The 17,939-nt window shown below is 42.2% G+C and overlaps 1 protein-coding gene across 2 annotated transcripts in view; it reads right to left on the minus strand.

The window, feature by feature from the left end:
- Window positions 1-17,939, minus strand: part of LOC125447662 (tyrosine-protein kinase receptor UFO) — a 223,054-nt gene that overhangs the window by 11,427 nt on the left and 193,688 nt on the right. For both annotated transcript variants that reach the window (XM_059640926.1, XM_059640927.1), the window contains 2 exons: window positions 12,483-12,592; window positions 5,264-5,423 (listed from right to left, as the gene is read on the minus strand). In XM_059640926.1, the coding sequence (XP_059496909.1) occupies window positions 5,264-5,423; window positions 12,483-12,592 (270 nt within the window). The remainder of the gene's footprint in view (window positions 1-5,263; window positions 5,424-12,482; window positions 12,593-17,939) is intronic.

Consider the following 17,939-nt stretch of genomic DNA (forward strand, 5'->3'; position numbering starts at 1 on the left):
AATAGAGTGAATAGAAAGCAGCTGCTTTCTTAGTTGAAGGGCATGGAGTCAGAGATCTACACCACAGAATAATTGAGTCTGTTCCAATATTTGATCATGCCTGATCTGTTTCTCAATCCCATTCTCCTGCCTTCTCCCAACAACCCTTGATCCCTTTACTAAATTAAGAACCTGTCTCTGTCTTAAATGCACTCAATGATTTGACCTCCACAGCCTTCTGCAATGATTTCCACACATTCACCATCCTCTGGCTGAAGAAATTCCTCCTTATCTCAGTTCTAAAGGGCTGTCCCTGCAGCGAGGTTGTGCCTCATCTTCTAGTCTCTCCAACTGATGAAAAAAACTTCTCCATGTCCACTCACTTGGTCTTCCGTAAGTTTCAATAAGATTCCCCCTCATTGTTTGAAACTCCAAGTACAGACCCAGAGTCCTCAAATCACACTTCATATGAAAAACCCTTCATCCCAGAGATCATTCTTGTAAATCTCCTGTGGACCCCCTCCAATGTCAGCATTTTTTAAAAATTCATTCACGGGAGGAGGGTGTCACTTGCTAGGCAGCAATCATTGCCCATCCCTAATTTCCCAGCAGGTAGTTAAGAGTCAACCACATTGCTGTGCATGTCTGGAGTCAGATGTAGACCAGACCAGGTAAGTATGGCAGTTTCCTTCCCTAAAAAAGGCCATTAGTGAGCCAGATGGGTTTTTCCCGACAAATCGACAGTGGATTCATAGTCATTAGAGTCTTAATACCAGATAGTCATTGAATTCAAATTCCACCATCTGCCATAGTGGGAATGTTATCCGTGTCCCTGAACTAACAGTTTAGCAATAATACCACTAGCCCATCATAGAACATAGAACGTTACAGCACAGTACAGACCCTTCGGCCCTTGATGTTGTGCGGACCTGCCATACCAATCTGAAGCCCATCTAACCTACACTATTCCATGTACATCCATTTGCTTGTTCAATGACAACTTAAAGTTGGCGAATCTACTACTGTTGCAGGCAAAGCGTTCCATACCCTTACTACTCTGAGTAAAGAAACTACCTCTGACATCTGTCCTATATCTTTCACCCCTCAATTTAAAGCTATACCCCCTCGTGCTCACCGTCACCATCCTAGGAAAAAGGCTCTCCCTATCCACCCTATCTAACCCTCTGATTATCTTCTATGTCTCAATTAAGTCACCTCTCAACCTTCTTCTCTCTAATGAAAATAGCCTCAAGTCCCTCAGCCTTTCCTCGTAAGACCTTCCCTCCATACCAGGCAACATCCTAGTAAATCTCCTCTGCACCCTTTCCAAAGCTTCCACATCCTTCTTATAATGTGGTGACCAGAACTGTACAGAATACTCCAAGTGTGGCCGCACCAGAGTTTTGTACAGCTGCAGCATAACCTCTTGGTTCTGGAACTCGATCCCTCTATTAATAAAAGCTAAAACACTGTATGCCTTCTTAATAGCCCTGTCAACCTGGGTGGCAACTTTCAAGGATCTGTGTACATGGACACCGAGATCTCTCTGCTCATCTACACTACCAAGAATCTTACCATTAGCCCAGTACTTTGCCTTCCGGTTACTCCTACCAAAGTGCATCACCTCACACTTGTCCACATTAAACTCCATTTGTCACCTCTCAGCCCAGCTCTGCAGCTTATCTACGTCTCTCTGCAACCTACAGCATCCTTCGTCACTGTCCACAACTCCACCGACCTTAGTGTCATCTGCAAATTTACTAACCCATCCTTCTACGCCCTCATCCAGGTCGTTTATAAAAATGACGAACAGCAGTGGACCCAACACCGACCCTCTGCAAAACAAAACGCAAAAGTCCAGGTTTTCCAATAGCCAAATAATCGTTTGGAGTCGTCCAAATGTCGGTATTTAAATCAAATAACTCAATGAGTTCCTCTGGAGTTTAGCAAATAGTCAGGAAAAGTTAGACTATTAAACGTTTAGTCTAGCTTCCATGTAATGATTTAACTGATTCACAAACTTGCCTCACACATCCTCAACTATACCCACTAAACATCTTTCATCCACCCCAACCCTGATGTGGTACTCACCACATCTCCTTGGGACCTGATACATAACTTCTCTCCATCCTCACTTCCTCAGATAAGGAAGCCAAAACTACACACACTACTCCAGTGGTGGTCTCACGAAGACTGTGTGCAAGTGAAGCAGATGTCCTTGCTCCCATACTCAAATCCTCTTATTATGAAGGCCAGTGTGCCATTTGTCTTCTTTGCCACCTACTGCACCTGCATGCCCACCTTCAGTGATAATAAAATGTGAGGCTGGATGAACACAGCAGGCCAAGCAGCATCTCAGGAGCACAAAAGCTGACGTTTCGGGCCTAGACCCTAAACGTCAGCTTTTGTGCTCCTGAGATGCTGCTTGGCCTGCTGTGTTCATCCAGCCTCACATTTTATTATCTTGGAATTCTCCAGCATCTGCAGTTCCCATTATCTCTGCCTACCTTCAGTGACTGGTGCACAAGGACACCTAGGTCTTGTTCCACACTCACTCATTCTCAATTTATCGCCATTCAACTAATGATCAACCTTCCTGTTTTTACTACCAAGCTGGATAACCTCAACATTTACTCACATAATATTGCATCTGCACACATTTGCCCACTCTCTCAATTTGCCTAAGTTACAAATGAAGTATCTCTGCATCCTCCTCACAGTTCAACTTCCCACCCAGTTTTGTGTCATTGAGAAATTATATTCAGTTCCCTCATGTAAATCATGAATGTGCATTGCCAACAGCTACGGTTCAAACAGATCCCTGCACTACCCCACAGGTCACTGGCTGCTACTAGAAAAGTAACCCATTTATTCCTACTCAATTTCCAATTCGCTATCCACATCAGTACGCCATCCCAATCCCATGTGCATTAATATTGCATGATTACCTCTCTAAATATTGAATATTGAAAACCTTCTGAAAGTTCAAACAAACCACATGTACTGGCTCTCCTGTATCAAGTTTACTCGTTATGTCCTCAAAAAACTCCAGTAGATTTGTAAAGCATGTTTTCCCTTTTGTAAATTCATGCTGACACTGTCTAACTCTGTCACTGTTTCCAAATACTCTGATATTAAATCTTTTATCACTCTAGCATTTTCCCTAATACCAGTCTATAATTTCCCACTTTTTCACTACCTTCTTTCTTATTATACATACGTATCTCATGCTTGCTGTATCATTTACCCAGCATATTCTGGGTAGTTGAGAAGGGTAACTTGGATGAGCACTTAAAATGTCATAACATTCAAGGCTCTAAACCTAGTGCTAGAAAGCAGGATTAATGTGATTAGTGGAGCTTTGGCAGTACAGATTTGATGGATCAAAAGGCCTCTTCAGTATAGAATGACTGTGATGCTCTGAAAACTGTTCCTGATATTCCAGATAAGGTCGCACCAATGCCCTGGATAAATGCAGGAAAAGCTTCGCTATTTTTGCGCTCCATTTCTATTGCAATTCTTCCAACATTCTATTTGCTTTCTTAAGCATTTACTGCACCTGTACACTAATTTTTGTGACTCATGCACCAAGATCCCTCTGTATCACAAAGTTCTGCAATTCCTCTATTTAAATTGTAAAATGTTTCTCTAAATGATGTTTCTTGCCAAAAATGGACAAGTTCATACTTTTCTACATTATGCACCATCTGCCAAATTTCCACCCACTCACCCTATCTATATTCATCTGCAGAGTACCTACCATCTCTTCATAATTTATTTCCCTGAATACTGTACTGTAGTGTTACAGGTGGCTTTATCTACCACATATTTGCTCCCTTCATCTGACTCAGATTTTAAACAGTTGAGCTCGCGCACTGCTCTGTGGCACATAGCCATATGCACACGCGCACACAAAAGTTTGCTCTAATCACTAAATCATGCAACTGTGTTTTAATTTCTTTCCTAATAATATATTAAAACACCTTCTAGTGGAATCCTCTGTGCTAGGTTTGTCTCATTATGCTGAATTGGGCCTAACAAATGCAATTGGTTCTCTTATGGACAAGAAGGGAATAGGAATATATTGATCAAACAGGTTTATTTCCCTCGAAGTCTGTAAACTGCATTGGAGTGGTTAGGGAACTGTCTTGTTTCTATGACCATAAATGTGCCTTATTACTGTAGCACTAGAGATCTGAGGTAACACCCCAAACTGCCAGTTGAGTTCTTCAAGCAATACCTAGCAAAAAGAGACCAGACAGAATAAAGATGTAATTAAAATGAATTGAAAAGCCCAGGCATTACCTAATATAATACACAGTCATAATGTGGGAAAAACACAAAGCAAGGCTTCAAGAACAAGTCAGGGGTGTAACCAGATTCAATGGTTTAGTTGTTTGAACTGACAATGCACCGTGAGCAACCATCTGAGAAAGATCAATGTCTGCCACATTTCTACCAATTATTGTCTTTGCATGTATGTACTATCACTTGGTAGTTTAGTAAATGTGTAAGTCATTAACTGAAATGGCAAAGTTATATATGCCATTGATAACTGGGTCAGAACCTTTAAACCAATGAAGGGTTTTGTTTTAAAAACAGTTTGCCGTTCACCACTCTATTTCTTGTTAGCTAAGCAATGTTTTCCCCACACTAATATATTACTCCCTACTGCTTCTTGTACAAAAACAAATTACTGGCAAAGCTCAGCAAGTGTGGCAACATCTGTAAAGAGAAATCAAAGTTAATGCTTCAGGTGCAGTGATCCTTCCTCAGAACTGCTTCTTATCTGGTGCAGTTAACTTCGGATGTGATACCTCAAATGCCTTTTGGAAATTCAAACAAACTACATCTACCAATTCCCCTCTATCTAGTGTACATGTTACTTTAAGAAAAAAAATACTTCAATGGATTAGTTAATCATGACTTCACTTTCACATTGCAAATTAGCCCTGTTTGATCACATCTTGATTTTCTAAGTGTCTACTAGAAACGTTTTAATAATGGACTCTAACATCTTTGCTATGAAAGATCAGGCCAACAGACCAATTGCTCCCTGCCGCTCTCCTTGAATAAAGATGCTATATTTCCCATTTTCTAAACTGTCAGGGGCCTTCACTGTACTCAATCATTGGAAGCAGTCACCATGGCTACAAAGTACACCATCTGCAAAGCACAGTGCATTGCCAATACTCCTTTAACAGTAAAGGATGAAAAATGTGTACTTCACTTTAAATAACAGTTCTCAGATCTTTGGCAGGATTTCAGAATGCAGATTACCCACCACATCACTTTTGGTTGTGTAAACTCTGTCTGCTAGACTTTCAATTGCAATCCACTTCACTGGCATTTTTGAGATCCGGCCTTGTCGGTAGTAATCTCCGTTGTAAATTTTTTTGGACAGCCCAAAGTCAGCCACACAGACATTCATGTTTTCATTTAACCTGCAATGAAAAAGGCATTGCTTTAAAATAATAGCAACAAAAACAAATCTCTGATCTACCATCCAGGAATTTAAACTCTGTCACCTAATTCCTGCCAAGTCTGTTTAAACACCACCCAAGTGCCCATTGGGGAGTGAACTTACATTGGCTCCTAAGATGGCAATGCCTTTAAATTTAAAGTTTGACTTCATTTTCAAAAGCGTCCAAGATCCTGCCTCTCCTATTTTGAGATCATCTCTAGCCTCAAGCCCCAGCACTATTTCATGTTGCTCTCAAGAGATTTTAAGAATATCACAGTTTTAACTCCACCACTATTGATCTGCAGTTGACTATTTTCAAGCTCTGGAATTCTCTTCATAACACACCTGGATTCAGATTTTCAGAGCTGAACTTGGAACAACTCTGAAGTTAGAACATAGAACATAGAACAGTACAGCACAGAACAGGCCCTTCAGCCCACAATGTTGTGCCGACCATTGATCCTCATGTATGCACCCTCAAGTTCTTTAAAATGACTTGATATTGTAAAAATCCTCTACAGTTATTCAAGCTCAAAACATAATAAACAAATGAAAATTGTTCCTCATTGTGTTCAATGGTTAGCACTGCTGCCTCACAGCACCAGGAACCAGATTCAATTCCACCCTCACGTGGCTGTGTGGAGTTTGCACATTCTGTATCTGTGTGGGTTTCCTCCGGATGCTCCTGTTTCCTTCCACAGTCCAAATTTGTGCAGGTTAGGTGCTAAATTGCCCATAGTGTCCAGGGATGGGCTGGGCAAGTGGATTAGCCACGGGAAATGCAGGGTTACAGAGCTAGAATGAGAGGGTTGATAGAATGCACTTGGGAGGATAGGTGTGGATTCAATGGGCCAAATGGCCTGTTTCCACACTGTCGGGATTCTTTGATTCTAGCGCTGTTATAATATTGTAATATATACTTTGCCATTTATGTAATTACTTTTTTCTTTACAGCAAGTTCTAATGACATCTGCTTATATTACATTTAAAGTTATAAAAACTCATAAGCAGAGACTTTGTAATATTTCTAAAAACACCCATAACATTACAAAGCTGCTGGATGTCAATTGTATTCATGCCACTGCTGACAAATAGAATATAGCAGACAAAACTGGAGGCTGGAAAAACACAGCATGCCAAGCAGCATCTGGAGAAGAAGTCAATGTTTTAAGTAATACCCTTCTCCTGGGCACATATGGCCCCGGTTTCTGGCGCTCACCACTCAGCTCACTTTGTGGCTAACTGTGTCCTTCAATCTGGACAAGAGAGAGTCATGGAGCTGTACAGTTCCGTTCAACTTGTCCATGCTGACCACATATCCTAAATTAATCCAAAGATCCTCAAAACTCAAGTGAAAAAAATTTATAGGCTGTTTTGTAGGTCTAACCACTGACGCAAGTCTTTGGCTTATAACTATGCATCACAGTATCACCAGGAGTGAGATTAAGATTCAAGGGTACGGATGAGAGACAATAATTTTCAGGACATCACAGAGAGATCAGGAGCTTGCAGGATATCAGGGGAGTAAGACCAAGGTTTTCTGGACTGCCGGGGAAATTAGAACAGAAATATTTGGAATAACATAGGGAAGGAGCCAGGATTTTTCACCTCGTCTGGTCAACATGTGACTCCAGACCCACAGCAATGTGCTTGACTCTCAATTGCCTTCTGAAATGGCCTAGCAAGCCACTCATTCAAAGAAATGAAACCGGATGGATCACTTAGCATTGAACGAGGCACCAGAAAAGACAATGACAGAAATATCTCTGTTGACCCTACAAAGTCCTCCTCACTAACATGTTAGTGCCAAAATTGAGGGAGCTATCTCAGACTAGTTAAGCACAGCCTGACATCATAATCACAGAATCATACTTACAGACAATGTCCCAGACACCACCATCACTATGCCTGGAAATGTCCTGTCCCACCAGCAGGACAGACCTAGAACAGATGGCAGCACAATGGGGATGGTGTTGCTCTAGGAGTCTTCAACATTGATTCCAGAACCCATGAAGTCTCATAGCTTCAGGTTAAACATGGGCAAGGGAACCTCATGCTGATCACCACATACTGTCCTCCCTCAGCTGATGATCAGTACTCCTCAATGTTGAGCAACAACTTAGAGGAAGCACTGAGAATGGCAAGGGCACAAAATGTACTCTGGGTCAGTGATTTCAACATTCACCACTAGGAGTGACTCGGCAGCAGTACTACTGATTGAACTGGTTGGGTCCTAAACAGACATGGCTGCTAGACTGAGTCTGCAGCAGGTGGTAAGGAACCAACAAGAGGGAAAAAACATACTTGACCTCATCCTTACTAATCTGCCAGCTGCAGTTGCATCTGTCCATGACATTATTGGTAAGAGTGACCATTGCACAGTCCTTGTGGAGATGAAACCCTGCCTTCACATTGAGAATAACACCTACCCTGTTGTGTGGCACTATCACTGTGCTAAATGGGTCAGACTTTGCATGGATCTAGCAACTCAAGACTGGGCATCCATGAGGCACTGAGGGTCATCGACAACAGCAGAATTGTACTCCAGCACAATCTAACCTCATGGCTCAGCATATCCCCCGACTCAACCATTACCATCAACCATGGTTCAATGGAGAGTGCAGGAGGGCATGCCAGGAGCAGCATCAAGCATGCCTGAAGATGAGGTATCAAGCTGGTGATTTCAGCACACAGGATTATTTGCTTGCCAAACTGCAAAAGTAGCAAGTGATAGACAAACAGTTAAGTGAACCCACACCTAATGGATCAGATCTAAGCTCTGCAGTTCTGCCACATCCAGTTGTGAATGGTGGTGGACAATTAAACAACTCAGAGGAGGAGGCTCCACAAATATCCCCATCCTCAATGATGGAAGAGCCCAGCACATCAGTGCAAAAGAGAAGGCTGATACATTTGCAGCAATCCTCAGCTAGAAGGGCTGGGTGGATGATCCATCTTGGACTCCTCCAGTGGTCTCCAGCATTACAGATACCAGTCTTCAGACAATTCAACTCACTCCACAGTGATATCAAGATACGGTTGGGGACACTGGATACTGCAAAGGCTATAGGCCCTGACAACAGTCCGGCAATAGTACTGAAGACTTGTGCTCCAGAACTTGCTGCTCCCCTAACTAAACTGTTCCAGTACAATTACAACTCTATCTAGCTGACAATGTGGAAAATTGCCCAAGTTTGTCCTGTACACAAAAATCAGGACAAATCCAACCCGGCCAATTACCGCAGTCTACTCTCGATCATCAGTAAAGTGGTGGAAGGTGTCACTAACAGTGCTATTGAGCAGTACCTGCTCAGAGACACCCAGTTTGGGGCCAGGACCACTCAGCTCCTGATCTCATTACAGCCTTTGTTCAAACATGGGCGAAAAGAGCTGAATTCTAGAGGTGAGATGAGAGTGATAGTCCTTAATATCAAGGCTGTATTCGACCAAGTGTGGCATCAGGGAGCCCTTGCAAAACTGGGATCAATGGGTATCAGGGGGCAAACTCTCTGATGGTTGGAGTCATACCTGACATGTAGGAAGATGGTTGTGGTTGTTGGAGGTCAATCATCTCAGCTCCAGGACATCTCTGCAGGAGTTCCTCAGGGTAGTGTCCTAGGCCCAACCATCTTCAGCTGCTTCAATGACCTTCCCTCCATCATAAGGTCAGAAGTGGGCATGTTCACTGATTGCACAATATTCTGCACCATTCATATCTCCTCAGATACTGATGCAGTCCATGTTCAAATGCAACAAGATCTGGATAATATCCTGGCTTCGGCTGACAAGTGGCCAGTGACATTCATGCCACACAAATGCCAGCCTACGACCATCACCAATAAGAGACAATCTAACCACCATCCCTTGACATTCAATGGTGTTACCATTACTGAATCCCCCCCATGATCAACATCCCGGGAATTATCACCACAGAGTGGCTACAAGAGAGGGTCAGAAGCTTGGAATACTGTGGTGTTGCACTCCTGAATCCCCAAAGCCTGCCCACCATCTACAAGGCACAAGTCAGGAATGTGATGGAATATTCCTCACTTGCCTGGATGAGTGCAGCCCTAACAACACTCAAGAAGCTTGACACCATCCAGGACAAAGCAACCCACCTGATTGGCACTACATCTCTGAGCATTCACACTCTCCACAACAGCACTCAGTAGCAGCAGTGTGTACCATCTACAAGATGCACTGCAGACGTTTAAAGATCCTCAGACAGCACCTTCCAAACCTATGACCGCTTCCATTTAGAAAGACAAGGGCATTAGACATATGGAACACCACCACCTTCAAGTTCCCCTCCAAGCCACTCACCATCCTGACTTGGAAGTATATTGTTGTTCCTTCCATGTCACTGGGTTAAAATCCTGGAATTCCCTCCCTGATAGCATTGTGGTTCAACCCACAGCAGGAAGACTAGTAGTTCAAGAAGGCAGCTCACCACCACCTTCAAGGGCAAATAGGGATGGACAAGAAATGCTGGCCAGCCAGCGACACCCGCATCGCACAAATAAATATAGAGAAAAAAAAGGCCTCACACCTAAAATACATTGTCTGACCTGAGGCGACACCTCTTAGCACACTGATAAAACCACTAGTTATCCTGGGTCAGTGACTTGGAAGAAATTCTGGGATTTGCATATTAATCCTTTCTAACTGATTAAAGATTTAACAGTCATCTTAGGTTTGTTCAATATAAGCGTATCAGTTTTATGACTTTGATCTTTGCTTATAATTTCTGTATCTGATGCCACCTCTCACTGACACCTGAAGGAGGAACGAGATGCCAAAATCTTGTATTTTCAAATAAGCCTGTTGGGACTATAACCTGGTGTCATTGATCTTTGACCTGGTCCACCCAGTCCAACGCCAGCACCTCCACATCTAACCTTAAGTAATTGTTTTTTCCTTCCCTCTTTTGATTTGGGGTGTTGTACTGGCAGTTTTCCAATTCTCTGGTACTTCTCCAGAATACAAAATTACAACAATGCTTCTCTTATGGCTGTCGCTACATCTTTTAGGATCCTAGGATGCAAGCCATCAGGAGCCATGGATTTACCAGTCTTTAGCCTCAATAATTTTCTTATACTGATGGTGATGGTACTTAATTCCTCCCATGTATTTGTTATTATTAATGGGGTGTTTGAAATATCTTCCACCTTAAAGACTGATGCAAAATATCTCAGAATAGAATCCTTACAGCTTGGAATCAGACCATTCAGCCCACTGAGTCCAAATAAGATGCTTGAAGAGCATCCCACCCAGTTCCAAACCCCCACTCTAACCCTGCACCTCCCATGGCTAGTGCACCCAACCTGCTCATCCCTGGACACTATGGGCAATTTAACATGGCCAGTCCACTTAATCTGCATATACTTGGACTGTAGGAGGAAACCAGAGCACATTGAGGAGAGAGAGCAAGAGCGAGTGAATGTGTAAACCTAACACAGTCACCTGATGATGGGATCAACCAGGGTCTCTGGGGCTGTGAGGCAGCAGAGCTAACCACTGAGCCACTGTGCCACCTTCAGTTTTTACTCCTCAGCCAGTTCCTAATTATCTCCCCAATTTCAATTTCTAAAGGACTTCACTTTGACCTCTGATATAGAGATAAAGGGGCCTGCAGATGCTGGAGAATCCAAGATAACAAAGTGTGAAGCTGGATGAACACAGCAGGTCAAGCAGCATCTCAGGAGCACAAAAGCTGATATTTTGGGCCTAGACCCTTCATCAGAGGGTCTAGGCCCGAAATGAAGGCAGATTACTACTTGAATGGCTGTAGATTGGGAGCGGGGTGTGTGCAGCAGGACCTGGATGTCCTTGTGCATCAGTCACTGAAGGTAAGCATGCAGGTGCAGCAGGCAGTAAAGAATGCAAATGATGTATTGGCTTTTGTGAGAGGTTCCAAGTACAGAAGGAGGGATGTGTTGTTGCAGTTATACAGGGCCTTGGTGAGGCCACACCTAGAATACTGTGAGCAGTTTTGGTCACCTTTGAGGAAGGATGAACTTGCTCTCAAGGAAGTGCAGTGAAGATTTACCAGGCTGATTTTAGGGATGGAAAGAGAGATTGATTAGGTTGGGACTGTTTTCAGATGAATGAGGGAGAATCTCAAAGAGATTTATTCAAGAGACAACTAGATATTGCACTTGGGGCAAATAGGATCAAAGGTTATATGGAAAAAGCAGGATTAGGCTCCTGAGTTGGATGATCAGCCATGATAGTGAAGAATAGCAGAACAGGCTTGAAGGGCTGAATGGACTCCACATGCTCCTATCTTCTACATTTCCATGTTTCTATTTGGAGTATTGTATGCAATTCTCTCCACACAATAAGGAAGGATGAAGAGGTTGGAGAGGGTACAAAAAGAGGTTTACTGGATGTTGCCTGATTGGAGTGAATTAGATATAAGGAGAGATTGGACAAATTTGGATTGCTTTTGCTCGATTGCTAAAGGCTGAAGGGCGACCTGTTAAAAGTATATAAAATTATATTTGACATGGATAGGGTTGACAGTTGGAATCTTTCTCCTAGGGTACAAATGTCAAATATTAGGGACCATAGGTTCAAGATGGGAGGGGGGAAAGTTAAGGAGAGGTGCAAGGGAAGTCTTTATTCACACAGCAGAGTGTCGGTACTTCGAGTGTGTTGTAGCAGATACATTAGCAAAGTTTAAGAGCATTTAGGCAGACATGAACAGACAGGGAATAGAGTGATATGGGCCATGTGCAGGCAGATAGGATCAGTTTGGAATGACATCATGGTCTGCACAAATATAATTGGTTCAATGGCTTGTTCATGTGCTGTATTGTTTTATGTTTTCTATGTTACTGGTTTAAAACAAGGAAATAAGCCATGTTATCCATTCAGTGAATCAGATGGAATTAACATGGATACCAGGTTACAGGACTGTTTGGACATGATGCTCTTGGAATCAAAGTTAGTACCTGTGAAACCTTGATGGAGAGAATGACAGATCAGGTGAGATACATGACAGCAGAGAAGACGAGACAAATCACAATGTACTCACATGCAGTTGCGTGCAGCCAGATCCCTGTGGATGAAGTTCTTGTTGCTGAGATATTCCATACCCCGAGCAATGTCAGTCATGAATTTTACCAGTGTCTGCATCGGGAGGTACTAGAAGAAAAAGAATCAACATGAGCTGGAGAAAGGGCTAAAGCCATGTATAGAGGAGAGTGTCTGGACATGCCAAAGCATTTTATAACTAATGAAGCATTATCACTTTTGTTATGTAAGACACCTGGCAGAACAGGAAGTGCCTGTCTATTTTTGTTCCTTTTATTGCTGAGTTAAGCAGAATACTCAGGGAGGATTGGGTAACTTGGACCTTGGGACCCCATGAGTAGGAGAGGGAAATATCAGAAAATCTTTCTGGCTCCTTAACATGGCGGATCTAACTCTGGTTAGAAAGTTGAGGTGAGAGCGCTAGAACATTCTGATCCCTTGTTCAACACATCCACACACATGGGGAGAACAGGTAAACTCCATACAGACTGTCACCCAAGTGTGGAATCAAACCCAGGTCCTTGGTGCTGTGAGGCAGCAGTGCTCACCACTGCATCACTGTGCTGCCCCCATTTGTTTTTCTGTCTGAATTCCTGCAATGTGCAAACAATCAGAAGCTGGAGTTGTTCACAAGTGAAGTTGATTGGTTTTCAGATAACCGAGCAAGTTGGAACTGAAAACAAGAGAGAGAGAGAGAGACACTGAAGGATGATGTTGTTCAACTCAGCAGAGACTGCCTGCTATCTGCAGTAAAAACAATTCATTTTAAGCTTAAAGGAAATAAGCTACCTGTCCTGCAGCAGTTGCTGAGCTATGCCTTTTGAATTGATAAATTAGAGACATTTTCCAACCTCATTCTGTACTTTTTACAAATTAATTAGAAGCTTCTGGAGAATGGCAACTAATCACTAAGGGCCTGATTAGTTGAATAAAGATCATTTCTTCCCCAGCGAGCAATGACCTAACTTTCCAATTTTTCTGTCAGTGATCTTTTATCACTCTTTGTTTGTCTGTGTGTACATATAAGGGGGTTAGTGTTTTAGGTCATAGTGTTATATGCCAACGGTCGACATCTATTTATTTATAGTCTTATTACTTTAAAATAATCCTTATTCAGCACAGAACAAACAGTTCATGCTTTCTATCAGCCTTGGTCTGAAAGTTAGGTAAATTGATTACCGTGCATAATTTTTTAAAAATACGATTTGGGGAGTAATGCAGCTGGATTTATGGCATGCTAACTCAGGGGCTCATGTCCAGGATTTGTATTTGATTTGGATTGGAAACAAAGAGGACGACGACTTGGGTGTGATTTGATACATACAGGTGAAAAAATATATTGGATCTTCTACTGCACTTAGAACACAGAACTGTACAGCACAGGAATGGACCCACTGGCCCACAATGTTGTGCCAAATATGACACCAATAGTAACTAATCCCTTCTGCCTACCCTTGGTCCATACCTGTCCATTCGCCACTTATTCATGTGCTTATCCAAAAGTCCCTTAATTGCCCTTATATCTGCCTCCTCTACCACCCCTGGCACACCATTCCAAACTCCTACTAATGTGTAAAATACTTGCCCCTCCCATCTCCTTTGAACTTCCCATCCCACCCTAAATGCATGCCCCCTAGTTTCAGACATTTCAACACTGGAAAATAGACTCTGACTGTGAACCCTACCTATGCATCTCGAATTTTATAGAGACTTCTTTCAAGTCCCTTGTCATTTTCTGCCATTACAGAGAAAACAACCCATGTCTTTCTAGCCTTTCCTGATAGCTCATACCCTCTAATCCAGGCAGCATCCTCGTAAATCCCTTCTGAATCCTCTCCAAATCCTCTACATCCTTACTGTAATATGGCAACTGGAAGTGAACATAATACTCTAAGTGTGGCCTAACCAAAGTCTTTTAGAGCTGCAACATCACAAAGGCAAGCATGCTGTATGCTGCCTTTAACACCCTATCTCCCGGCATAGCTACTTTCATGGAGCTATGAACTTGAGTCCCAAGATCCTTCTGTACATCAATGCTCTTCAGGGTCCTGCCATTAACTCTATATGTTTCCCTAACATTTGATTTCTCAAAATGCTGACTTAACACCTACCTGGATTAAACTCCATCTGCCATTTGTCTGCCCACATTTGCAACTGATCTATAATCCCACTGTATCTTCTGATAACCTTCTGCACTATCCACAACTCCAATCTTTGTATCATCTGCAAACTCACTAACAAACTGATTAACATTTTCATCCAAGTCATTTATATACATCACAAACAAACAGAGATCCTAGTACAGATCCCTGCAGAACACCATTGGTAATGGATCTCAAGCCAAAAAAAATCTTTGTACTATTACCCTCTGTTTTCTATGGGAAACCCAATTCTGAATCTACAAGGCCATGTTACTGTGGACACCATGCATCTTAATCTTCTGGGTGAGCTGGCCATGAGGGATTTTGTCAAAAGTCTCAGTAAAATCCATGTAGCCATGATGTGGAGGTGCTGGTGTTGGACTGTGAACAAAGGTCAGAAGTCACATGACACCAGGTTATAGTCCAAAGTGTTTATTTGAAATCACAAACTTTCAGAGTGCAGCTCCTAAAATCCATGTAGACAAATTCCACTGCTCCACCCTCATGGAATTTTGAGGAGGTGACAAAGATAAATCAAGTTAATAAGACATGACCTGCTTTGCAAAGCCATTCTGATATGGCCTAATTAGACCATGCTTTTCCAAGGGTGCATAAATCTTATCCCTAATAATCTCTCCAATATCTTCCCAACCATCAACATGAGACTCAGTCTATACTTTCCCAGATTATCCCTATTTCCCTTTTTGAACACAGGAACAACATTAGCTACTTGCCAGTCCGCCAGGACTTCTCTAGTGGCTAGCAAGGATATGAAGATCTTGGTCAAAGGCCCAGAAATCTCCTCTTTTGCTTTTCAATAACCTGGGGAGGTTATCATCAGGCACTGGGGCCTAAGTCATACCACTGGAAACAGCAAAGTCAAGGATGATTGATTTGATGGGTAAGCTGGTGGGTAGCTTCGCTTGACAGAGCTAAAAGGTTAGAGATAATTGAAGCACTGGCACAACTATTGGATTTAAAGGAAGTACAAAAATCGTCAAGCAATTTAGGTAGTGAAATGCCAGGATTGGGTATAATTCAGTTACAGTTGAAGTGGCTGGAACATAAGGAAACCAGAGATGGCAGAAAACGATAAGTAAGGAGAGTTAGGATTAAGAAAGCAGGAAATAGAAATGTAAAGACCAAAACAGAGTTCCTACAGTGGCCATTGGGCCCAACAAGTCTACACTGACCCTCCAAAGGGCATCACACACAGACCTATGCCTCCAGCCAATATTTTCCATGGTTAACAGGTCTAATTTACACACCCCTGGCAATTTAGCATAGCCAAACCATCTAACTTGGACATCTTTGGGCTGTGAGAAGAAACTGGAGCACCCAGAAAGAACCCACGCAGACACAGGGAGAATATGCAAATTCCACACAGACAGTTGCCCAAGGGTGGAAACAAGTCCAGGTCCCTGGAGCTGACAGACAGCAGTGCTAACCATTGAGACACTGTGTGAAAATTATAATTCAAAGAGCAAAGTGAAAGACAGGTGAGAGAACATGATGAGAAGCTAAAAATTACACAATTGAAAGAGTAGACATCAGTAACTGAGTTTGGTAGGGAGAATCGAGAATCTGAGCCATAATTCAAAGTTCAAGGATTTGTTCAAATTTGCACAGGTCCAACCAAAATTTGATGACAGGGATATGGAGACATGCCATTTGAAGAAATGGCTCAACAACTTAACTAGGCAAAAGAGGAGTGGGATAACAAGGTGTAGAGCTGGATGAACACAGCAGGCCAGGCAGCAGAGGAGCAGGAAAGGTAAGAGGAGTGGAAATTGCTCATCCAGTGTAAGGTCAACAGATAAAGTACAGGAAATTCACTGTCAGAGCAGTTTCTCACCATTAGATATAATGACGGAAACTACGTTGGCTGCATAAAAGTTGGTCCTTGATGCATATAGGCAAAAGTTCCTGAATTTAGGGAAGCAACCTGGACAAACAACATTGAAGGGTTAAGCAAAGTAATTTTGATAGGTGGAAAAGAGTAAATGAAGGTGAAATCATCTATGAAACAAATTAGAGAGGTTATTCTCTTCAAGGAATCTAAAAATTCACTTCTTTCTGCAATAAGAGCCCAATGTAAGGATCAATAATTGCAACTGCTCGACAGCAGCAATAATATCAATAATCCATGAAAATAAATTTTATGCCATCACCCTCAAATCCAAAGAAGGTAGGAAATGGGGAAGTGAAAGGGAAGCAAGTGCCCAAGTTTTCCTCCATAAAATCAGAAAGCAAAGTGCTGCGGGCATGGTGAAAATCAGAAACCAAGGTATTCTAATTATAAAAAGGGACACGTTCATTCCAAATGCTGGAAGTTGAAAGAGAAATTCATAGGACTTATTGGTATCTATGACAATGAATCCAAAAAGGAAACTCAGGAGGAAAAAGCATGCATCAGATTGTAACTTTAACTGAAACTAAAAGGACACTGCTGAGAGTGTAAAATTGGCACATAGGATAGATGTAACGTATAAAGCGTTATTACCTAATGGAAGATACCTTCTTTTACTTCAAAGGAAGAATCTAAGCCAAATCGAAGAGATGCAGGGACAACTCCAATTTTCTCGCTGGAGAAAGATGTAGTTTTCCCTTCTGAGAGTTCATTGAAAGTCAAGATGTATTAAATGGGATAATTAAAGAGTAAATCCCAGTTTAATCATACAAGGTCCAGTTGAAGTGTGGCTAGCTGTCTGCACTAGTGGTAGCTGGGTGGTTAAGACGTTAGCTGTGGATGGAGTTTGTTTATTGCTAAGGAATGATTTGGCAGAAGTAAAAGTATAGCTTCATCTATAATGATGGAAAGTCCAGTTGAGGCTATAGAAATGGAACAGCTGAAGGAAATGTTCTGTGACTTTTCCATTGTGTTGTGACTAGAGCAATAGATAAATTAAGTCCATCATTAGCGATATCACAAGCACATTTTAGGCTAACTGTAAGAATTGGATAGATCAAATGAGGAGTTTGTCATGTCTTCGTTTATTGAGACATAGGAAGCAGATCCAGGGTTAATTAAGTTGGCACAGACAGCTCACATGGACACTGAGGCTGAAGGAATTCCAGAATGTTATTAGACTAAAAATGAAGTTTTGATCAGAAAGTGGAAGTTGTAACTCCCTTGTTTAAGAAAGGATCAAGGCAAAAGATGGAAAGTTATAGGCCAATTAGCCGAACCTCGGCAGTTGGTAAAATTCTAGAATCCATTGTCAAGGATGAGATTTCTAAATTCTTGGAAGTGCGGGGTCAGATTAAAACAAGTCAGCATGGTTTTAGTAAGGGGAGGTCGTGCCTGACAAACCTGT

Source organism: Stegostoma tigrinum, chromosome 39 (assembly GCF_030684315.1).
Source record: "Stegostoma tigrinum isolate sSteTig4 chromosome 39, sSteTig4.hap1, whole genome shotgun sequence".
Taxonomy (NCBI): domain Eukaryota; kingdom Metazoa; phylum Chordata; class Chondrichthyes; order Orectolobiformes; family Stegostomatidae; genus Stegostoma; species Stegostoma tigrinum.